Consider the following 25,628-nt stretch of genomic DNA (forward strand, 5'->3'; position numbering starts at 1 on the left):
TCATCTACCTTTTTTTTTTTTTTAAAGATTTATGTTATTTATTTGAGAGACAGAGTTACAGAGAGAGGTAGAGACAGAGAGTCTTCCATTCCCTGGTTCACTCCCCAGATGGCCGGAACGGCTGGAACTGTGCCAATCTGCAGCCAGGAGCCAGGAGCTTCTTCCGGGTCTCCCACCTGGGTGCAGGGGCCCAAGGACTTGGGCCCTCTTCCACTGCTTTCCCAGGCCATAGCAGAGAGCTGGATCGGAAGAGGAGCAGCCAGGACTAGAACCAGCACCCATATGGGATGCCAGCGCTTCAGGCCAGGGTGTTAACCCACCGCGCCACAGCTTGGGCCCCTGTATCAACTACCTTTGAAATTCAATACCCTGTATGTATTTCATCACTATAGGAGGCTATTAAAACAACATATATGCATAGAGTTGCTTAGGCTCTGCAGTGGCTTTTAAGAAAAACACCATTACCAGCTAGTGGTTAATTTTGGTAATGATAGATATTCGTAACAATCTTGTTTTTGTGATGTGATGTCAATTTCCACATGGGAATCCCACCCCCCTAAGAAAACACATAAAAAGGAAATAAAATTCTTTATGTGGAAGTGTTTATATAAGGCAATAGTAGCATCAAGAATTACTTTGAAAGAGCTTTGAACTGTGCCTCCCCCCATAATATCCAACTGTCCACCATAACCACTCTAAATCAGTTTCAAACTAAGGACATTAGTCCAGTCATGTGCAAACTGAATGCTTTTACCTTGATGTAGGGGACACAAAAATAACTGGAGCAAGAGAAGAATCAAAATATATAATTTCTTAGCCTTTATGCATTTTTGGTTGGTTTTTAATAATATGCATAAACTTTTAGGATATTAGTATATTTGTATCATGTACACACAGAGACATGAACACATATTGACATGCATGCTTAAATCTTTTTAGTGAATCACACCAGTGAATAATAACAAGGGATATTTGAGAATTTCTCCTAACATAACTGAAAAGGAAGGGAGCTAATGTGTGTCAGGTACCTACCAGGTGCTAGTTACATGTTTCATCTCAATTATTCTTTTCCATTTTGGTGGCCAAAAGAGATGTTTTGACCTCTGAGATAATCCTAGGAATTGATTTTAGGAAGCCAGGGAATTTTTTCAGAGAATTCAATTCAACAAACATTCAATGAATCTGACATTATTAGGCTAAGTCTTAGGAGTTAGAGAGAGATAAACGAATCATATTGACTTCATACCAGAAAAATTCACATTCTAATGGCAATAAAAGCTTTTAACTACCCTTGCCTCAAAGGCAGTTCTGTTCCTTACTATGCTAAAAATGAAAATATATAATTTTCTTTCTACCATATAAATACACTTTTCTTCCATCTTTGCTTTTTCTTTATCTCTCTATCTTGCTGCTACTTCTCATGCAGTTCAAACTGGGAATCCCTGAAAATTACAAAGAAAATGATTACAAAGGCACATACATTCTGGTCCACATTGCCCTCTTTCTTTGCTTTTAGTGAAAGTCGATCCCACCTCCATGTCTCCACTGGAGATTCCGAGTGACAGTGAGGAGAGTGCAATTGAAAGTGGATCCTCAGCCTTACAGAGTCTACAGGGACTGCAACAGGAGTGAGTATTCTTTTAAAAACATATTTATTTGTTTATTTTCATCTACTTGAAAAGCAGTGAGAGAGTGAAAGAGAGATCTTCCATCAGCTGGTTCACTGCTCAGATGCCCACAGCAGCCAGTACTGGCCCAGGCCAAAACCAGAAGCCCAGAACTTCATCCAGATTTCCTTCATGGGTGGCAGAGGCCTAAGCACTTGAGCCATTATCAGCCACCTCCTAGGGTATGCATTAGCAGGAAACTGGATCAGAAGCTGGGTAGCCAGGATTGGGCCTAGTACTCTGATAGGTGATGCAAGTGTCCCAAGTAGCAGTCTTGCCTGCTGTGCCACAACACCGATCCCTACTGTTAGTACTTTTGTCTTTACTTCAGGTCTTTCTGTTTGTGTGCCTATGTGTACACATGCATGTATAGGTGAAGCTAATTACCAGATACAACAGAAGCAATTTGACAACATAATATAGATAAACTTCCTTTCCAGAAAAGGCATGTGAATCTGTATGTACACAAGTGCATGCACATGCATGTTATGATGGAGCTATTTTCCAATTGTGGATTATCAATTTCACCCTTGAAAAATCTTCGAATTTCCCATAAAGTGCAGTTGTAGTTCTCTCTGTTAAGCATTGTCTACCATTGTTGGAACCAGTTGGCTTGTGTTCAGCAACAATGTTGCATGAAAAATAAGCTTCCTTAAGCACAACAATCATATGCGTTGCAATGAAATGCTCACTCTGGGAATACAACCAACCAAGGAAGCATAAGTACTTTGCATGCTTTCTGAGGCCTTGCATTTACTGAAAGAAATGGTCTACTTGAGAGAATTGCTTGTGCTAGTCCAATTATTTCTTCTCAGGGGGATCCAGCATTGCATTTATATAAATTAAAACCAGGTATTATGTGGCACTACTATATGTAAGACTATTTCTTTAATCTTCACATTAATGTAAGTTTTTGACCTTATTTCTTTTTTTGTTCAGACCAGCTGCAATGACCCAAATGCAGGGAGAGGAGTCACTTGATTTGAAGAGAAGACGAATTCATCAGTGTGACTTTGCAGGATGCAGCAAAGTGTACACTAAAAGCTCTCACCTGAAAGCTCACCGCAGAATTCATACAGGTCTGCAAACACCAACCAACCTTCAACACACACACACACACATACACACACGCACACTATATCTGAGAGCTCAGAAGGGAAGGACATCTTGCAACAAAGACTGATTCTTTTATAGTCATATGCACAGGCTCCATTCAAGGTTTTTAACCTCTGCCTTGTTCTTACTATAAGGCAACATGTAAAAACCAGCCTAGGAAAACACTGAGTGTGGTGTGTTCTGATTGGTCACCACCACTGTGAGTCTTTATAATTGGAAATTTGTAGCACTGCGGTGAAAATTAAGGCAGACAGAATTTTTTTTATTTTATTTTTTGACAGGCAGAGTGGACAGTGAGAGAGAGAGACAGAGACAGAGAGAAAGGTCTTCCTTTTGCCATTGGTTCACCCTCCAGTGGCTGCTGTGGCCGGCGCATTGCGCTGATCTGAAGCCAGGAGCCAGGTGCTTCTCCTGGTCTCCCATGGGGTGCAGGGCCCAAGCACTTGGGCCATCCTCCACTGCACTCCCGGGCCAGAGCAGAGAGCTGGCCTGGAAGAGGGGCAACCGGGATAGAATCCGGCACCCCATCCGGGAGTAGAACCCGGTGTGCCGGCGCCGCAGGGCAGAGGATTAGCCTAGTGAGCCAAGGTGCCGGCCAAGGCAGATAGAATATTACTCCATCCCCTTCTACCAGGGCCCCACAGGTTTTTCTGAGTATGGAAAAGTACAAAAGTTATTTAAACTAGTCAACATTAAAGCAGGCTTTTGGAGCTCAGCACCATGCATTTGCATATGATGTACTTTTATTCATATTAGGAAAAAAGTTACACATAAATGAGTAAAGCAGACATCATGATGGCTGACTCAAACTGGAGGGCACATGCCCCATTTGAAGCAGAACTGCTATTTAGCTCCAGCTGAGTATTAGTTAATTTCTTAATTTTTAAACACCACAACCAGAAAATAAAGGTTTTCATGTGAAATGTCTTAGATTTTTAATTCTGGCATCCAGTTAAAAAATTCTTTTTGACACTAAAAATTCAAAGGAAACTGCCTAGAACCCAGATGCAACACATTAGCCATAAATTTGTTGCCCTTTGCCTTTACAACTCCTCCCAGCTTAGAATTGAAAGTTAGATAACTTGGACAAGGAAGAGGTCCTCTGTTCATGTAAATATTTGCTGTTTTACCTTTGCTATATTAAGATGTGTGTGGAAGGTCCCAGAAACCTTGTTGCTGTACTTTGAAGCTATGAGCAAGTGATAGATTTCCAGGCTCCATTATCCCAATATTTTCATGACTCTATTTTTATTTATTGATTTTTTTATTTGCTTCTCTTTAATATGAATGGATACTGATTCTACTGACTATATTTTGCCATTGGTTTGTGATCTCAGGTGTAGTAACTTAGAAGCACTTCACAGATACATTTCAACTTGCCATGTGTATTTGTGTGTGTGTGTGTATACACATTTAAAACAAAGCTTTTTTGGGGGAAGATTTATTTATGTATTTGAAAGGCAGAGTTACAGAGAGGCAGAGGGAGAGAGATAGAGAGGTCTTCCATCCACTGGCTCACTCTCCAGATGACCACAACAGCTGGAGTTGTGCTGATCCGCAGCCAGGAGTCAGGAACTTCTTCCAGGTCTCCCACACACGTGCAGGGGCCCAAGGTCTTAGGCTATCTTCTTACTGCTTTCCCAGCAGAGAGCTGGATCAGAAGTGGAGCTGCCGGGACATGAACTGGTGCCCATATGGGATGCTGGCACTGCAGGCAGTGGTTTTACCCTCTACACCTGCAGCACTGGCCCCAACCTAAGCTTTTAATATGAGAAAAATAGCTTACTGTACTTTGTTGTACTCTTCATCTAACGTTAAAAATTATATCAGTCCATGCCAATTTTGTTTCTTCTACATTCCCACTTACTCCCCCATCCCCCTATTTAATTATTTTGAAACAAATACCAAACATCATATTTTTGTCATAAGTATGTCAGAATATATGTTAACAGACACTTTCCAAAATAAGCACAATACTATTAGTATATAAAATTTCCTTAATATCAAATTTCCTCAAATGTTTAAAAACTATTCTTTAAAGCATTGCTGAAATCCGTATCTAAACAAAGATCATTCATTGAATTTGGTTAAAATTTTTCATAATTATAATATTTATTTTTCTTCCTCTTTTGTTTTTTTTTTTAATTTATTTGACAGGTAGAGTTTTAGACAGAGAGAGAAAGACAGAGAGAAAGGTCTTTCTTCTGTTGGTTCACTCCCCAAATGGCTGCTATGGCCGGCGCTGCGCCGACCTGAAGCCAGGAGCCAGGTGCTTCTTCCTGGTCTCCCATGCAGGTGCAGGGGCCCAAGCACTTGGGCCATCCTCCACTGCCCTCCCACACCACAGCAGAGAGCTGGACTGGGAGAGGAGCAACCGGGACTAGAACCCGGAGCCCATATGGGATGCCGGCACTGCAGGCAGAGGATTAACCAAGTGAGCCATGGTGCCAGCCCTTGGTTTTTCAACATAAAACATTGGTTATTTTTCCAATAGAGCTCTCCATGTTTTGAATTTTTATGATTATATCTTTATTGCATAATTACAATGTGTTACTGGTTCCCCATAGTTCCTATAAGTTGATGGATAAATCTGGAGGGTTAATCAAATTCAACTTCAATTTTTGGCAACAATAGATCATAAGAGATGTTGTGTACTTTCTGTTGCATGATTTTAGAGAGCACATGCCACTTGATTGTCTCTATGTAATATTAAGATTGATCAGTGGGTTTAGGTAGCAGTTCTATATTTTCTAGATTATAAAGTTAGAAAGTAGATCTGAAGCCTATTGAATGAGTTTATTTAATGAGAAGCAATGTGGTATAATTAAAACATACATATATCATTGATTTGTCCAGATAGAATTGAGTTCAAATGTCCTTTCCTTACTATCTATTGCCTTCACATACATGAAGATGCCAGTTCACATATTTCCCCTCTGGGTTTTGAAATCATGCTTCTTGAAGGTAAAGAGGAATAAAATGATGAACAAGGAGCTTAGAATACCTGAGTTCTAATCTCAGCTCACCACCTAAGTGCTGTATTATCTGGTACAAGTCTATCTCATTGATCTCAGATTTCCCAAAAATGAGGGGCTTGGACTAAGTGATCCCATTTGACTTTTGTTGTCCAGAGACCTATGGTTTGAATTTGAATGTATCTTAACACATGCCTCTCTAGAAGGTCCCATATATACACAGGTTGGAAGTGTATTTATATATTTATTTATTTATTGACAGGCAGAGTTAGACAATGAGAGAGAGAGACAAGGAGAAAGGTCTTCCTTCCGTTGGTCCACCTCCCAAATGGCCACTAAGGCTGGCGTGCTGCACCAATCTGAAGCCAGGAGCCAGGTACTTCCTCCTGGTCTCCCATGCGGGTGCAGGGCCCAAGCACTTGGGCCATCCTCCACTGCCCTTCCAGGCCAGAGCAGAGAGCTGGACTGGAAGAGGAGCAACCGGGACAGAATCCGGCACCCCAACAGGGACTAGAACCCCAGGGTGCCGGCGCTGCAGGTGGAGGATTAGCCTAGTGAGCCGCAGCGCCGGCCAGAAGTGTATTTATAATACTGAAGGTTTGGCTGTCTTTCATATAACCCCCCCCCTTTAATGTTTGAACTGAGATAACAGAATATATATTATTTGCTTTTATTTTCCTTTTAGATTTCAGTGCTATTTTCCCCCAGAGTGGTGTCACCTTCTCATAGAAGGGCCCAATATATAGTTTCTCATGTGTCAGCTTCTCTGGTGTCAGCTTTTCGTAAGATAAGCCCAATATATAGAGAATGTTTTTGCTTTTGTTTTTATTTTATTTTTTCAGGTGAACAAATTTTGTGTATTTCATATATATGCATTCAGGAGCAGAGTATACTTCCCAGTCTACCTTCACTCTTGCCCATGTTCCCACCCTTCCTTCTTCCCTCATTCTTCCTTTCCCATTCCTTCCTTAAATTTTTACAATGATCTACTCCCAGTCTATTTTGTACTCACAAAATTAACCCTACACTAAGCAGAGTTCCATAAATAGTAGGAAAAAGAAAACACTGTTCTTCAACAGTAGAGACAAGAGCTGTAAAAAATCATCTAATCTCAAAATGTCAATTTCACTTATGTATATTACATTTCTTTGGTGCTCTATTAGTTACCACAATCAGGGAAAACATATGGTATTTGTCTTTTTGGGACTGCCATATTTCACTAAGTATAATAGTTTCCAGTTGCATTCATTTTGTTGCAAAAGACAGGATTTCATTCTTTTTTATGGCTGAGAAGTGTGCATTTATACATATATGTATACATCACATTATATATATAACAATTTATATATATAAAGATATATATATATACACATATATATGTATATATAAACACATCACGATTTCTTTTTCCGGTCATAATTTGATAGACATCTGGTTTAATTCCATATCTTAGCTATTGTGAATTGAGCTGCAATAAACAAGGGCACAGATAACTCTTTCATGTGCTTATTTCATCTCATTTGGGTATATTCCCAGGAGTGAGATTGATGGAATGCTATATCTGTTTTCAGCTTTCTGAGGTATCTCCATACTGTCTTCCACAATGGCTGTACTAGTTTATGTTCTCACAAACAGTGGATTAGGGTACATTTTCCCCTCATCCTCGCCAGCTTGTTTGTTGTTGTTGTTGTTGTTGATGATGATCTCTGTATGCAAGCCTTTCTAACTGGGATGAAATGAAACCTCATTATGTTTTTGGTTTGCATTTCCCTGATGGCTAGTGATACTGAGCATTTTTTTCATGTGTCTGCTGGCCATTCGAATTTCCTCTTCTTTCCAGTTCTTAACCGGATTGTTTGTTTTGTTGTTGTTGAGTTTTTTGAGCTCTTTATATATTCTAGATATCAATCCTTTATAAGTTGCATAGTTTGCAAATATTTTCTTGCATCCTGTCAATTTCCTCTTCACTTTGATTGTTTCCTTTACAGTGCAGAAGCTTCTCAACTTGATGTAATCTCATCTTAACAGGGTTTGATCGCCTGTTCTTCTGGGGTCTTTTCCAAGAAGTTTTTGCCTATGCCAATGTCTTACAGAGTTTCCCCAGTGTTCTCCTCTAGTAATTTGATGGTATCAGGTTATAGATTTAGATCCTTGATCCATTTTGAGTTGGTTTTTACATAAGGTGTAAGGTAGGGGGTCTTATTTTATACTTCTGTGTGTAGAGATCCAATTTTCCCAGCACCATTCATTTTGAAGAGACTGTCCTTTCTCCAGGGATTGATTTTAGCACTGTTGTCAAACATTAGTTGCTTGTAGATGCGGGGACTAATTTTTGGAGTTTCTATTCTGTTCCATTGATTTTTTTTTTTTTTTTTACAGGCAGAGTGGATAGTGAGAGAGACAGAGAGAAAGGTCTTCCTTTGCCGTTGGTTCACCCTCCAATGGCCGCCGCGGCCAGCGTGCTGTGGCCGGCGCACCATGCTGATCCAAAGGCAGGAGCCAGGTGCTTCTCCTGGTCTCCCATGGGGTGCAGGGCCCAAGGACTTGGGCCATCCTCCACTGCCTTCCTGGGCCACAGCAGAGAGCTGGCCTGGAAGAGGGGCAACCGGGACAGAATCCGGTGCCCCAACTGGGACTAGAACCTGGTGTGCCGGCGCCACTAGGTGGAGGATTAGCCTACTGAGCCATGGCGCTGGCCATCCATTGATCTTTGTGTCTAGTTTTGCCCAGTACCAGGCTGTTCTAATTGTAACTGCTCTGTAGTATGTCATTTAATATGGTATTGTGATACCTCTGGCTTCATCTTTATTATTTAAGATTGCTTTGGCTATTCATAGTCTCTTGTGTTTCCATATGAATTTTAGCATCATTTTTTCTAGATCTGAGAGTGTTGTTGGTATTTTGATTAGGATCACATTGAATCTGTAAATTGCTTTCAGTAGTGTGGAGATTTAATTATTAATTCTTCCAATTCATGAACATGGAATGTTTTTCCATTTTTGTTTCTTCTATTTCTTTTTTAAATATTTTGTAATTTTCACTGTAGAGATATTTCATCTCCTTTGTTAAATTTATTCTAAGGTATTTAATTTTTTGTAGCTATTGAGCATAAGACTGATACTACATGTTCTTCCTAAGCCATATCTTTTTCTGTGTATACAACAGCTGTTGATTTTTTGTGTTAATTTTAGATAAGGCCACTTTACCCAACTCTTATGAGTTCTGATAATGTCTTAGTGGAGTCTTTTGTTTCCTCTTATATAGACATTTCTAAGCTTTGAGTTGTGTTTGTGACTGCCTTATGCAGACATGGGGGAATATCTGGCCTATGGGCCATATAAGACCTATGAAATCATTTGTTCTAGTGCTGCCAAGGCAACTACAAGAGGGACCCAAAATTCAATAAATCTATCTATGGAGCTGAGGCTCAAGTTCAAGCATTATGATACAGGATGTGGGTATCTTAACCATTAAGCCAGATGTCCATTCTCTTCACCTCTGTTTCCTTATCAGAGAATAGAAATAGTCTAAAATATTTGTAGTGTCTGGCATGTAATAAACATTCAATAAATGCTAACTGTTATTTATGTTTCGTTTTCAATTTCAGTCCCTCTGCCATCCTCAGATTTTTTTCTGACATTTATTCTTGCTTGCCCTAGCAATTCAATAAATAATTAATTAAGCACCTACTTTGTGTGCTAGTAACCTCCTGCTCACTATAATCCACCTTACACATCATGTTTTCTTTTATTTTCATGTACAACTTTGGCAGAGTTACCCTTGTGTTAAAAACACATTCAGTGTTAGCCTAGTGCATGCTCTAATTGCCTTCATGAAGTGGTGTACCAAGAGGAAAAGGGCTTTGGGAGCTGTGTGTCCTGGCAATGAAGAGTATTTTATCATTGAAAAAGTTCAAAATTGGCATGTGGTGATAACAAGAACTACTAACTTTAGTCTATTTTATTATTATTTAAAGTTTATATATTGTCAATCCATCCTCATGGCTTGCACCTAGTTCACACTGCTCCTTCCCCACCTTCCCTTTTATTAAATCCGATTATTTTGGCCTAGCTTTTATAATTGAGATCATCTCGTAGTACTCCTGTACAGATGCTCCATCCTCCAGGATAGCTAATCCTATGTCTTACCATACCTTGCACCCAACTGAATGAGTTGCTTTCTGTCTTCTACTCATCTAAAACCTACCCATACCTCCATATCAGTGTTTTCACTTTATCTGTGAGAGTGTTATGTAGCCTTGGAACTTACATTTCCCATACTATCATTGTCACATAGTTCATGTTTATATTACAAATTCTTTTTTTTCTGTGTATGTCTTATTTTTCAATTTAGACAATAAGTTGATAGAGGTCATAAGTTGTATCATATGAAGTTGGCACAAACTGTAGTTTGTTCAATGATGATTAAAGATAATTGCTTTTGAAAATGAAAATAGACCCCCTTGCTGAATTGCTGTTCAGTTTGAGTGTTCTAGCAATGAGCCCCAACCACCACAAGGTGTCACTACTTTATAAGACAAATTTTCTTCATTTGGGTATATGGAAGGTCGAAATTCTCAGGAGAAATTCTGGAGAGATCGCAACAAAATATATAGACAGCAATGTAGCAGTTGAGAAGTGTGGATATGATATAAAATTATGTAGAACAAAAGCTGAAAATCGCATTCACACATTCTCATCACCCTCTAAAATTTCATTCTCCTCCCCACTGTTAATAATTTTCTATGAAGCCTTTTAGATCTTTCCTTTGTCTGATGTGTGCGTGTGTATGTGTGTGTGCGTGTTGATAATCATTTGATAGCTTTATCTTTTCACCTGATAATATTTCACTGACCTTCTTTTGGCCTCAAGACATTCAGCCCTATGTCATTCCTTTTTTTTTTTTCCCAGTAATCAACCACTGACTTACAATATTTTTATTCATCATTTTTTCTGACTTTATAACTTTTTTTTGTTGGTGTTACTTTTTTCTTTTTTATTTCTTTTTTTATTTAGTAAATATAAATTTCCAAAGTACAGTTTATGGAGTACAATGGCTTCCCCCACCCATAATTTCCCTCCCACTCGCACTCCTCCCATCTCCCACTCCCTCTCCCATTCCATTCACATCAAGATTCATTTTCAATTATCTTTATATACAGAAGATTGATTCAGTATATATTAAGTAAACATTTAATCAGCTTGCACCCACACAGAAACACAAAGTGTGAAATACTGTTTCAGTACTAGTTATAGCATTACTTCACATTGGACAACACATTAAGGACAGATCCCACATGAGAAGTTAAGTACACAGTGACTCCTGTTGTTGACTTAACAAATTGACACTCTTGTTTATGGCATCAGAAATCTCCCTAGGCTCTAGTCATGAGTTGCCAAGGCTATGGAAGCCTTTTGAGTTCGCTGACTTCGATCTTATTACCAGCTAATGCAGCAATTTCTCAATATTGACATAATAAACAATTGACATCTTTAATTATCAAAATTGCTGCCTGGGTATGGTCCAAAGCTGTGAGTCAGGCTGGATTTTATTCTGTTGCCCATTATTTGAAAGCTATACAGTTAATTAGCAAACACTTAAGAAGGTTAGTAGGGGGTGAGCAATAAGTTGAAAAACAGTATGTGCAATCCATATTGCCACCAGAATTTAGAGCAGTATAAACTTAAATGCTCTGGAGGATTTACAAGTATAAAAAGAAAAAAAGAGCCGGGGAAGAAAGACCATGAAAATACTAATTAATTTTGTGTGTGAATTATTGCTCATTTCTGATTACAAAATAGTAAATGCTTTTTTTAAAACTTTTATTTAAGGAATATAAATTTCCAAAGTACAGCTTATGGATTACAATGGCTCCCCCCCCATAACTTCCCTCCAACCTGCAACCCTCCCCTTTCCCTCTTCCTCCCCCCTTCCATTCACATCAAGATTCATTTTCAATTCTCTTTATATACAGAAGATCAGTTTAGCATATATTAAGTAAAGATTTCATCAGTATGCACCCACACAGAAACACAAAGTGAAAAATACTGTTTGAGTACTAGTTATAGCATTAAATCACAATGTACAGCACATTAAGGACAGAGATCCTACATAAGGAGTAAGTACACAGTGACTCCTGTTGTTGACTTAACAAATTGACACTCTTGTTTATGGCATCAGTAATGACCCTAGGCTCTTGTCATGAGTTGCCAAGGCTATGGAAGCCTTTTGAGTTCGCTGACTCTGATCATATTTAGACAAGGTCGTAGTCAAAGTGGAAGTTCTCTCCTCCCTTGAGAGAAAGGTACCTCCTTCTTTGATGACCTGTTCTTTCCACTGGGATCTCACTCGCAGAGATCTCTCATTTAGTTTTTTTTTTTTTTGCCAGAGTGTTTTGGCTTTCCATGCCTGTAATACTCTCATGGGCTTTTCAGCCAGATCCGTGTGCCTTAAGGGCTGATTCTGAGGCCCGAGTGCTGTTTAGGACATCTGCCATTCTATGGGTCTGCTGTGTATCTCGCTTCCCATGTTGGATCATTCTCTCCCTTTTTTATTCTATCAGCTAGTATTAGCAGACACTAGTCTTGTTTGTGTGCTCCCTTTGGCTCTTAGTCCTATCATTATGGTCAATTGTGAACAGAAATTGATCACCAGGACTAGTGAGATGGCATTGGTACATGCCACCTTGATGGGATTGAATTGGGATCCCCTGGTATGTTTCTAACTCTACCGTTTGAGGTAAGTCAGCTTGAGCATGTCCCGAATTGCACATCTCTTCCCTCTCTTATTCCCACTCTTATATTTAACAGCGATCACTTTTCAGTTAAGTTTCAACACTTGAGAATAACTGTGTATTGATTACAGTATTCAACCAAAAGTATTAAGTAGAACAAACAAAAAAAATACTAAGAGGGATAACGTATTAAGTTGTTCATCAACAGTCAGGGCAAGGGCTGATCAAGTCACTGTTTCTCATAGAGTAAATGCTTTTTTTTTTTTTTTTTGACAGGCAGAGTGGACAGTTAGAGAGAGAGAGACAGAGAGAAAGGTCTTCCTTTGCCGTTGGTTCACCCTCCAATGGCCGCCGCGGCCAGCGCGCCGTGGCCGGCACACCGCGCTGATCCAATACTTATCCTGGTCTCCCATGGGGTGCAGGGCCCAAGGACTTGGGCCATCCTCCACTGCACTCCCTGGCCACAGCAGAGAGCTGGCCTGGAAGAGAGGCAACTGGGACAGAATCCGGTGCCCCGACCGGGACTAGAACCCGGTGTTCCGGCGCCGCAAGGCGGAGGATTAGCCTAGTGAGCCGCGGCGCAGGACGAGTAAATGCTTTTTATATGAGATGGGAAATAGATAAATATATTAAGAAAGCAAACATTACCTAATCCTACAACACATATGTAACCACATTGTATATTTATTTTCATTCATATAGTTGTTTTCCTCTTTATTATTTTATTTTATTTTATTTTTTTGACAGGCAGAGTTAGACAGTGAGAGAGAGACACACACATAGAAAGGACTTCCTTTTCCGTTGGTTCACCCCCCAAATGGCCGCCACGGCCGATGCGCTGCTTTGATCCGAAGCCAGGAGCCAGGTGCTTCTCCTGGTCTTCCACGTGGGTGCAGGGCCCAAGCACTTGAGCCATCCTCCACTGCCCTCCCAGGCCATAGCAGAGAGCTGGACTGGAAGAGGAGCAACCGGGACAGAATCTGGTGCCCCAACTGGGACTTGAACCCAGGGTTCCGGTGCTGTAGGTGGAGGATTAGCCAAGTGAGCCGTGGTGCTGGCCTCCTTTTTATTTTAAAATTTTTATTACATATAAACCATGAGTATTCAGAGTTATACAAAAGGATGTAAAGTAAAAAAGGAAAAATCATCTTCTCACCATGTCTCATCACTGTTAATAATTTGTCTCATAATTTACATTTAAGCATATAATAATTAATATTGCTTGCATTCAGTGGTGTGTAATTTGTACAATATAGTGGGTCATGCTGTGTTAATTTTTATGCTTCCTTTTCTGTTTACTTTCTATCCTGAGCATACATATCCCATATATAATTCAGATACAATCTGAAGATTCTGAGTATGGAGTTATTTCAAAAAGTTTGACCCAACAGTTGTCCCCATACCATTCTATGTTCTTTATATTTCTGACCTTACACAGAAAAAGGCTGGTAGCCTTAGCTGAAGTTCCTTTCTGTTAAATCACATGGTTTTCCTATGTATATGGTTCTTATTTTAGAATATTTGGTGGGAAATATTAGAAGAGAGACTATGATATACTTTAGTATAGTGGAAAGCATCGAAAGTCCTTAGGTTGGATTCCAGTTTTATTGCATACTAGCTGTTAAAAAAGAAAATATTTTGATCATCCCTGTGATATATTTTTATGAGGAAACAGAGACCCAGCCAGGAAAAAGTATTTGTGTTAGAATCAGGATTCAAATGAAAGCCTGTTTGAGCCAATGCCTATGTGCTTTCCACTCTGTTATGTTGGACTCTCTTTAGGACTACTGTAAATAACACTGTGTTATATTTTTGAAAATTACCAAAAAAGTAGATTTGAAGTGTTCTTACCACAAAAATTAATACATATGTGAGGGAATGCATGTGTACGTTCAATTTAGCCAATCCTCCGTGTGTATATATTTCAAAACATATTGTTTACAACAAATAAATACAATTTTTATTTATGAATAAACTAATTAATTTTACAGGTGAATGAAAGTATGTCTTAAAAATAATATTCTCACCTTTTTGCTAATCATGTGATAAAATTTAGGTATCCTTTTGTCATTCTAGTAATCAAGCATTTCCTCTCTGATTCCCTTTGTTTTGTCATGTTTCATTTCAGGAGAAAAGCCTTATAAATGCACCTGGGATGGCTGCTCCTGGAAATTTGCTCGTTCAGATGAGCTCACCCGCCATTTCCGCAAGCACACAGGCATCAAGCCTTTCCGGTGCACAGACTGCAACCGCAGTTTTTCTCGCTCTGACCACCTGTCCCTGCACCGCCGGCGCCACGACACAATGTGAGAGTCACAAGCTGCACTAGAGGAACTGCACTGATCTCTTTCCTGTATTTGTGCTGAGATCAAGACCATTTTTTTCCCTCTGACTTCAACCTGCCTCTTGGATGGGGTTTGAACAGCTCCTTGAGACAGGTTGAGAAGACTGGAGGAAAAGATAGCTATTCTCTCATGGGCCTCTTCATATTCCACCTTTACCTCTCCATTGTCCAGACCCCAGTTTTTTCAACCTCCACATGGGTTGAATTCCAGAGCGGCACCCATGGCTGCCCCCTTCCCTTTGCTCTGAAATAAGACATTTTCCTACGATAACTAAACAGGAATCAAACTTAAGGCTGTGAACAAACATACGCTGCTTTCCCCTCCTATTTTTTCTCCTTGTTTTCTAGAACTCTTATCCATACATATATTTTTTTAGTCAATACTTAAGGGTAATTGGTAGTGTCCTAAAATGACTTTTTCCCCAAATTCCTAGATAGAAGGGGCAAAACAATGTAGTTGATTGCTAAGATTTATAAGGATTTGGGGCCTGAGTATGGGGCACATTCTCAGTGTATAAGCTGAGTCCCATATCAAACTCAAATGTTTTGTAAATCCAATCTTGTTTCTTCTGGCAGTTTGATTTTCAGACAGTGCTGGTGCTTCTGCTTCATTCAAAGGGAATGAAAAGATTATCCTGTCCTTTTCTCTTCTCTTCCTCTTCTTTCTCCTTCAGGATTAAGGATTCTGCTGCACAATTGCATTCTTTGTTAAGTTAAATTGGGCAAATATTCAAAGCACACATAGACCTGTCAGTGGGGAGCAAAGTGTTCCAGAAGAGTATATCAGGCAGTGACAAGAACAAATAGACTTGGGACAATCCTAAAACATATCGAGTGAACTTTCATTTGGATAAGACATCAAAAGTGCTGTTAATTATAAACCTCATTCAAACGGTATCCTATTGAAGCAGTGTCTTAAGGGGTTGCACTGTACTGTTTATTCTTTTGTTTACATAAGCAACTGTTGAGTGTATTGCATGATGAGAAATTTTACACTGGGGCCATATTATACAGAGGGGAGAGATTGGAAGACAGAAATTTTTCTTCACTCTATGGCATTACTGATAATCATTCCTATGTTTTAAATGGAATATGGCTTTTTGTGAAAACTGACATCCAAAAAAAATAATTTGATGTTTTGTAATTGCTATGAAGAACTAAGCCATTTCTTTTGTGCATTATTACAGATATGTACACATATTTTATCACCCAGTCAGACTGTTTAAGAATATGCTCTGGGTCATAAAACCCTCTTTTTCTGGCCTTGGACTTCAAATCTACCTCCACACTGCATATTTCCTCTTCTGGGTTGGAGGAGGGAGCTTTGCATCACTTGGATTTGGATTCATCCTCTCTCCTAACAGTTATCTTCATATTGAACCCTTTTCCCTTGGTAGATACTCAACCAGTCCCTGCTTGAAAACTTTAGGTCACTACCTCCTGAGGCTCTCTACACTGACTAATTCATAGAACTCTAGCACCAAGAAGGGATCCTGTTAGCTGATAGTCTACCCATTCCTCATATGTTACAGGTGAAACAAATACGGGTCAGATTCTCCCTTCAGATATTTCCTTAAGGCCTTATACATCTGCATACTCATTCTTCCAGAGGTCACATTATTAAACCAAATTAAAGAAAATTTATGTTATTGGTTATGATAGTTGTCCAATTTTGTATGTTACACTTCAGAAAACTTTAGATGACTCAAAAATCATTAATAGTTGATTAAATAGTAAGTAAGTGAAATGTGATTGTGATCATTGCCATATAACATCAGGCATATGGTTCTTCTATTCTAACACTTCTATAATATCTGTTTTATTTATCATCCCTTCAATTTACAGTGTCTTTCCAGATCCTTGTTGCTCCATAAATTTAAGAAGTATCTGTATTTTCAAAACAACATGTGAGTTTTTACTACTATCATTGTTATTTTGATATGAGCCTATTCCTGACATTTGGTGCGTGAGTTCTAAACTATATAATGATTACTAAAGCACTGGGAATTATTTAGGCCAGTCTATTAAAGAGGGACCTCTGTATAGCTGCAAGACATATTAATAAAGGTGAATTTCTATCATATGTAAATTTAAGCTTATAATTAAGTAGTTGGTACAGTGTTTCACAGTAGAGCCCAAGGGCTTACCTATTTTTCTCCACAGTTTGGATCCCATGACCTCTTGTCCAGAGTTCAGAACTTATTTGTGCCTGTTAGACTGCAGGATCTTTTGCGTTGAGACATATCATCTATTTATAAATACTGTCAAAAATACTTGTACTAATTGGGATGATCAAATTATGATCTCAAACATTGGTGTTCCTGATATCCCTGCATCTTTATTAAAAGAATTTTATATAAGGGAATGAAAGAATTTTAAATAGTTTGTTAATTGTCCATACTCAAGAATCAATTTTAACCTGGTTCTCAAATAATAAAATCTTTCAATTACTTATCTATGCTTTAAGAAGTGTTCTAAGATTCATTAAAGGAATTTCATAAACATATAGGGATTCAAAAACAATACAGTACAAAGTTAATTCACCAAAAGCACATAAAACTTTCCTAAATGACAATTAAGAGGAAAGTAACAAAAATGTGTCTCTCCTGGACAATATTTAGGGTTTGAGTTTGCTTTGTTTATGCTTGCAGAAAACTGTTAGCATGGACAGTTGCCTATGACATGAATGGTTTTGTTTGGTAGGATTGGATAAGATCATTGGATTTGTTGCAGTGGAATTCCTCCATCTGTAGATGATTTGCAGTTGAGCATAACTTGATAATTATGATGTATGCTCTAAGAAAAACTATGAATAATGTGAATCATTTGGGCAAATTAGGTGGAGTTCATTATGGAAAAAACAGAAAGATTTGTGATAGTGACTTCTTTTTTAATAAACTTTTCATTGTGGAGTAGTTTCGCATTTATAGAAAAAATGCAATGATAGTGTAGAGTCCCCATGTACCTCACATCTGGTTTCCTCTCATTTTTACCACTACTGTGGTACATTTGTTACAATTAATGAAGCAATAACGATACATTAATACTAACTGAAGTCCATAGCTTGTTCAAATTTTTTTTAGTTTTACTTTATATATATTTTTTTTGTTCCAACATCCCATTCTGAATACTGCATTTACATATATTGGTCATATCTCCTTAGGTTCCTCTTGGTTATGACAGTTTCTCAGGCTTTCCTTATTTTCAATTACCTTGACAGCCTTGAGTAATATGTCTCTCAGTTGAGATTTATCTGATGTTTTTTCTATGATAGACTGGGGTTATGGGTTTTTAGGAGGAAGACCACAGAGGTGAGGTGCCATTTTCATGACTTATCACTTATTTAGATGACTTATCACTCTTGATGTTAACCTTGATCACCTGGTTGAGATAGTTTTTATCAGGTTTTTCTCTTATATTCTTTTTCCTCTTTTTAATACTGTACTCTTAGGAAGGAAGTCACTATGTACAGCTCATGCTCAAGAGGTGGTGAGTTATGTACCACATTCATGAGAGCAAGTATCTACATGAATTATTTGAAATTATTCTGCCTGCACAGGAGAATTTTCACTCTCTCTATTTATTTAAGCAGTCATTTATATCAGCATGGACTCATGGATATTTATTTTATACTTTGTGCTACAACCCAATACTATTTTATTTATTTGATTTTTCAAATTGTTCCAGCTTTGGCCATACAGAACTCTTTTGCATTGACTGTCAAGTCATTTTGATATACCCCATTTATTATTTTAAGCATGTCTTTACTTTTTGGCACTGCAAGGTGTTCCAGGCTCATCCTATACACTTTTTGGTTCATTCCTATAATCAGCCATTTCTCCGAGGAGTCCTGGTTCCATGTATTAGAGAATGGTATTAGAAACTGAAATCTGGGAATGTTGTATGCTTGCTGCTACTGGGGTATAGTTTCTTCTAGGCCTTCTCAGCTGACAGAGAAAGAAAATATATGTGTATATAGTAACCTACGCATATACACGTATCTTTAGATATTCCTACATGTAATAATCCATATCTTTAGCTAAACATGAGTTCATGTTGATGTATTGCACTCTTAAATCATTACTGGATGACTTATTGTAGCATTTTCCTCTTATCTGTAGCCTCTCTCTCCAATAGTGACGAACCTGGGCCCCACCCTCTGCCATCTATTAATTTAATTGTTCAATTCCAGTATATACATATATTGCAGCATCTAAATTGTTAATCTGTACACTCATAGGGAGAAACTTTATCAACTAGAACACAGTGCTTATGTACATGATAGTAATTTTTTAAAATTCTTACAGATCTTTGAAACAAAATGTTTTTCAAAATTCTAGAATTGGAGATTTGTGTTATTTGGGAGTCTGTTCTACCCCCCAGATGTTCTCAGACTAACTAAACCTTTGGAATTGACCTAACCTTTCAGTTTAAGGGAACTTATTGATACTCTACAGTATGCTGTTCCCTAGAGGAATGGACACAGAGGAAACCAGGTGGGTCCAATTTAAAGAAATACTTAGCACTATCTTTTCTCACTGCTAAATATGGTTCTCTGACAATAGGACTGCTACTCTGAGTTACTTCTCTCCTGCATTTCCCCTCACTCTTTTACTTAGTTGACCTTAGGCAAGTCACATCACCTCTCTGTGCCTCAGTTAACCCATCTGCCAAATGGGGATCCAAATATCTACCTCACAGGAATGTTGTGAGGCTTCTTGTTCATGGATGTTGGCAAAAGTGATAAGAGATCTTTAAATGAACAACAAAGTATTATATCCATTACTATGATGAAAATTATACTAACCTATATTTACCATATGAAAATTAGGGAATTAGGCTTCCTAGATGATAAAGAGTTAAACTTGAGTCAGTCAGAGGGGTAATTGAAAGTGGCCACTGGAAGCAATAGTATTTCTTATGCTCACTTTCTTTACATTCTCTCTGTTACTAACTATAAGATTATCACGTATTTCCAGACTCAAAACATTGTTAGGATCTAAAGAATGGGTGGGCAAAATCCATTGCTTCAAAAGCTATAATTTACCCATTTCTCACTCTGCCAGGACCACATTACATGTCACCCTATCAGAAGCACAAAGGCAATTTCCCAAAGCCATTCAGGCTTTGGCAAGTTCAGTTTCACCAGTTACATTTTCTCTTTCCTTACTGTACTCTGAAAGTATAGGTAGGGGAGAAGTGGGGCAGGGTGGCTGGGGTGATAGTGTGCTGGAAGTGGATGGAATTCATACCAGTGGCAGGAATTTTCTTTGTTTTACAAACACTGGTTTCACTTTCCACTTCCTTTTCTGGTTGTGGGGGACAGAAGAAGAGATGCTATTTTGCTAATTGTTAAGAAGCTCTCCTTCCCTTCCAGTATATGTTTCCTAGGGTCAGTTATGTTGGACATTACTTTATAACTATGTTATACGCAGTGCTGTTTTGATTGTATTCCTGAATAAAAAGGGAAAAAATCCCTGGTGGTGTCTATCCCTGTTTTTTAACTGGAGGTTACAGTAGGAGAGTAGTGCCAGAAACTGACTCTCTTTGTGTGTGTGTGTGTGTGTGTGTGTGTTGGGGAAAGGAGCCTGCCATGAAGGGATTGGTTGGGGTTTTGTCATTGTTACTTTGTTTAATGAAATTATAAAAACATTATATTAAGCTTTAGTCTATGTAGCTCTTATGTTTGTACCTCATTATTTTAGTGCTTTAGAGCAACACCTCATTTTTCCTCTATTTTGTACTAATTTTTGCTCCAGAGGCATGGCTTTGAGGCTGCGATCATGAACAATCTCCCACCCACAAGTCTGTTATGCAACTGGAGATAGTCAAGAATTGCCTCAATTAGCATGGGCACTTAGAGGTTACTCACTTCTAGTTCAATGGGCCACTCCTACTGTGGCATTTGGGCAGGGTGTATGCTTGGGTACTATAAGCAATCTTGTTCAGTTTGATTATTGTACTTTTTTATTAGTAAAAATATTTTAAACTTCAGAAACAATTGCTGTTATGTTTACTTTGTTCTCAAAATGTGTTTCTTCAGCATGTCATGAATAGATCATTAAATCACAGGATAGTATCATGGGACTAGAAAGGAAATGGAGCTATCATAAACACAATAATAATTTCTCTGTTTAAGCACATGAACACTTTCCCATTCTTGAGATTATATTCAACCATGTTCCTGAATGGGGTTCCATGAAGAGTCTTTTCCTTTTATATATTTCCTACAAATGATCTGACAACAGTTTGTGGAATCCACTTGCAGTTGGCTAGGTTTTCCATTTTTTTTAAAGATTTATTAATTTATTTGAAAGTCAGAGTTACAGAGAGAGAGGAGAGGCAGAGAGAGAGAGAGCGAGAGCGAGACAGAGAAAGAGGTCTTCCATCCTATGGTTCACTCCCCAATTGGCCACAACGGAGAGAGACAGAGAGAGAGCACGTGAAGAGAGCAAGAGCAAGACAAAGAAAGAGGTCTTCCATCCTATGGTTCACTCCCCAATTGGCCGCAATGGCCGGAGCTGCGCCAATCTGAAGCCAGGAGCCAGGAGCTTCTTCCAGTCTCCCACCTGGGTGCAGGAGCCCAAGGACTTGGGCCATCTTCTACTGCTTTCCCAGGCCACAGCAGAGAGCTAGATCGGAAGTGGAGCAACTGGCTCTTGAACCGGCGCCCATATGGAATGCTGGCTCTTCAGGCCAGGGTGTTAACCCACTGAGCCACAGCACTGGCCCCTAGGTTTTCCATTTTGTATTTTTCCTAAGAAGTAAAAGAGAATGAAGGGTGCTGGGAAAGCTTTAAACTCCAAAGTCATTTAGAACTAATACTAGCTTTGTGTGGTGATGTGGGAAGTTGCCTGCTCCAAAGATGTGGTCTTTCAGGGTAACATTGGGAGAGAACTAGAAAGATGGAAATAGTGTGAGAGAGAATGAGGCAAAAACAACTATCAGGGCCAACGGAAGAGACTGTTCCCAGGGCTTCCAGAAAACAGATTTCCACTACAAATGCTAAAAATAAGGAATCTTTGATTTTATGGATTTCCTAGCAATATTATTTTTTAAAGATTTTATTTATTTATTTGAGAGGTAGAGTTACAGACAGTGAGAGGGAGAGACAGAGAGAAAGGTCTTCCTTCTGCTGGTTCACTCCCCAAATGGCGTCAATGGCCGGAGCTGCGCCAATCCGAAGCCAGAAGCCAGGAGTTTCTACCAGGTCTTCCACGCGGGTGCATGGGCCCAAAGACTTGGGCCATCCTCTACTGCTATCCCAGGCCATAGCAAAGAGCTGGATTGGAAGAGGAGCAGCTGGGACTAGAACTGGTGCCCACGTGGGATGCCGCTCTTCAGGTCAGGGCTTTAACCTGCTGCACCACAGCGCCAGCCCCACCTAGCAATATTCTTTACTCATTTCTTTATTCGAAGAGTCACTGTCATCTCTTTTGGTTAAAGACATCAGTAGTTCAATGCAACAAAAATCTACCAGTAATCCAAATTCTTTTCTGGTTGCTATGGAGATGAATAAAATACAGCTCTTGCTCTCAATAAATTAACTTAATTGGAAAGATCGACATGAAATGAAACAAAATAGTGTCTTACAATAGATATATGTTTAGTATTTCCGAAAATTTAAAAATGTGAGTGATCAAAGATAATATAAATAAGACACAATATGGCTGAACAGAAAAGCTCTAGACTTGCCTCTCCCACAGAAAAAAATCTGAACTACAAAGGAAGGACAGTGTTTTCAGAAAATTGAAGGTAAACTTCAGTAAAAATTATGGAACCAGAAACAACACAGAGATTCAAAAAGCCAGTACAGAGAATTACAAAGCACACCATGGTTCCTACTCTGTCAAGAGGACTCAATTGTGCAGGGAAGGGGTAAGCAGAAAGCTCCATGACTCCCACCAGCACCACAGACTGGCAGTCCTAACATTCCATAGTCCTAAATGGCTTCAAATACAGTCCAGAAAGCTGACTGGAGTCTGAGCAGCTGCTTTGATCCAAAAACGAACGCCTATTGCCTGGTCCCCAACCCCAACAGTCACACCAGAGTTGCTACAGTACTGCCATTACTAAATTCCATTCTGCATTGGGGGAAAGCAGGCAGCCCCATCAATGCCAGAAGTTCCCCCACCCCCAGCCCAGAGCCAGGATGTTCACAGGGGAGAGACCAGGCTCCTCTGTAATCTGCAGCTGTGTGGTTGCTGGGCACAAGTTCTAGTACCATGTTTCCTTGTTCTGCGTGATCAACACCAGCAGCAGTCATTACACAAACCCAGAGGATCAAACCTGGGGAAATCCTCTTTTGTATCTCTAAGCACGGGGTATGGGGTGGCCAGGACACAAGCCCCAGGGTCACCTTTACATGCACTGGGAACTGGGGAAAGTCCATTCTGTGTCTTGCAGCTCTGGTAATAGGGCTTTAGTTGCTATAATTCCTGGAGTTATCACACTCATCAGTGGGATTTGAAGGGCCCTGTCTGCATTATTCTGACTCAGGCTGATGCCTGCCAGTCCACAATACCCAAAATAACCTGCATTCCTCTGCTGCAGGCTTGAACTTGCTACTGCACAATACTCACTGTAACTTGTGGTCATCATGTAGGACCATGGTAAGGAACACTCTGGGTCCTGTTTCTCTGAGATTGGGGATATTGGAATAATATTCCAGAGTCACTCAAAGGTGACTTTCATGATTTCATTCCAAAGGACCTGGATAAGGAATCCACTGCATTCTGCAGTTCTAAGTCTGTGACTGTTCCATAAATCCCAAAGATACCTGTACTCACCTCTGGGTAAGAACTACATCCCACTGATCCAGGATTTCCCCTACTAGTACACAATATTCAGCATAACCTGAGATCAATCTGAAGAATGTAGGGTAGGTATTCCCTGAGTCCTGCCGCTATAGGACCGGGAATGTTGGAACTACATACTACATGTTCAACTGTGTTCACTTCTTGTGTGTGGGGAGAATGTTCACATTCCACTGCTCCATATCCATCCCTGCCAATCCCCAGCACAAACCACAGCATAATCTTTGTGTGAAAAAGGGAACCTAGATAAGAGCCACAGTGCATCCTGAAGCTCTGGAACTGTGACCGTTGGACCTGTAAGTCCCCAAAACACCTGTAATTGCCCTCTGGGACGTAGGTAAGGCTCTGTCTCAGTTCCATTGCTGTATGTTAAGAGTTTCCTGTTCACAATCCCCAGCATATCGTATTTCCCTGTGAGATCTAGGCAAGGTATCCTATCTGCTCTGCAGCTCAGGAACTATAACTGTTAGCACAGTATTCTTTAGAATCATGTGATGGAAGATCATACATTCATTTCTCTGGTTCAAATCCACATCTGCCAGTGCACGAGCATCAACATAATTTGTATCCACCCAATGGAATCTGGGAAAAATTCCAATTAACCCCTATTGCTAGGACTGGGGATTTTGGTGTTGTTAGTGCCAGCATCACCTTAGCCCATCCAGCAGGACATGCAGAAGATCCCACACATATCAAAAAATTATGGAATTGCAGCTATTCATGCCACAAGCCACAGCATCACTCAGGATTGTTTGGTGGGAAAAGAGAGACAGCCCACTCTGTGTCCCATAGCACCAGAAGTCTGACTACTGACATCACAAATATAGGGTGCCTGATGTTCAATACTCTAGGGCCTGAAGACGCACACATTCACTTCATAGTCACACTACTACCTCCATGGGCTGCTGCAAATCTGACAACTTGGGCACTCACAGACACTACTGACATTGACTACAGCTGATAAAATCACTCAGTACTTACACATCTGGGTTCACCTAGAACCAAAACCAAAGAACTACCCAACTGAAACTTCACATTCCATACAAACATAAAAGTCTTTTCTAGTGAAAGCTACTTCATGAAGAAGAAGGAATTGTTATGTCAAATGTTCAGATATAAACTTAGGGACACAGGAAACATGCAGAAGCAAGGAAGCAGGACATTTCCAAAAGAACACAGCATTTCTCAAGAAATAGATCCTGATTTGAAGGAAATCTACGAAATGCCTTAAAAAGAATTCAGAATAATAATCGTATGGGAGATCAATGAGACACCAAGAGAATACAGATAGAAAATTAAATGAAATTAGGAAAACGATGGGTCATATGAATGGGAATCTAACAAGGAGATGGAAATCAATAAAAAGAATCAATGAGAAATTTGGGGACTAAAAACTTCAGAATATATCAAGCAGAAGAAGGAAATTATGATTGTGAACACAGCACTTTTGAAATAATCCATTCAAAAATATCGAGAAAAGGATAAAAAAGAATAAAGAGAGCATATAAGGTATATGCAATACCATTAAGGGAACAAATATTCATCATATAGAAATACCTAAGGGAGAAGGAAAAAGGCATTGAGAACCTATTTAGTGAAACCTATTTAATGAAACAATTATTGAGCACATTCTAAGTCCTGAAAGAAGTATGGTTATGTAGGTACAGGAAACTCAAAGGATTACAACCAGACTCATTGAAAAATTATCTTCTCCAAGGTATATTATAGTCAATTTATAAAAGTTAAGAAAAAGAAGAGAATCTGAAAGTTAGAAAAGAACACAAAGTTTAATATAGAGAACCCATTAGATTAAGATCAGACACAACAGTAGAAACTCTACAGGCCAGAAGAGAATGAGATAATATATTGAAGTTCTTCAAAAAAACATTTAATCAAAAATATCATATCCATCAGAATCTATTCTGTAGAAGTGAAAGTAAAGTCTCAGACATGTAGAAAATTACAGAATTCATCACC

At 39.2% G+C, this 25,628-nt stretch overlaps 1 protein-coding gene across 10 annotated transcripts in view; it reads left to right on the forward strand.

Annotated features, from left to right (window-relative positions):
* Window positions 1-17,289, forward strand: part of KLF8 (KLF transcription factor 8) — a 274,709-nt gene extending 257,420 nt beyond the window's left edge. For all 10 annotated transcript variants that reach the window (XM_089323930.1, XM_089323929.1, XM_089323931.1 and 7 more), the window contains 3 exons: window positions 1,517-1,628; window positions 2,607-2,746; window positions 14,620-17,289. In XM_089323930.1, coding sequence (XP_089180056.1) covers window positions 1,517-1,628; window positions 2,607-2,746; window positions 14,620-14,801 — 434 coding nt within the window. In that variant the 3' untranslated portion in view covers window positions 14,802-17,289. The remainder of the gene's footprint in view (window positions 1-1,516; window positions 1,629-2,606; window positions 2,747-14,619) is intronic.
* Window positions 17,290-25,628: the final 8,339 nt, after the last annotated feature.

This window comes from Oryctolagus cuniculus, chromosome X, assembly GCF_051225735.1.
Source record: "Oryctolagus cuniculus isolate XC-2025 breed Fujian yellow rabbit chromosome X, ASM5122573v1, whole genome shotgun sequence".
Classification (NCBI taxonomy): domain Eukaryota; kingdom Metazoa; phylum Chordata; class Mammalia; order Lagomorpha; family Leporidae; genus Oryctolagus; species Oryctolagus cuniculus.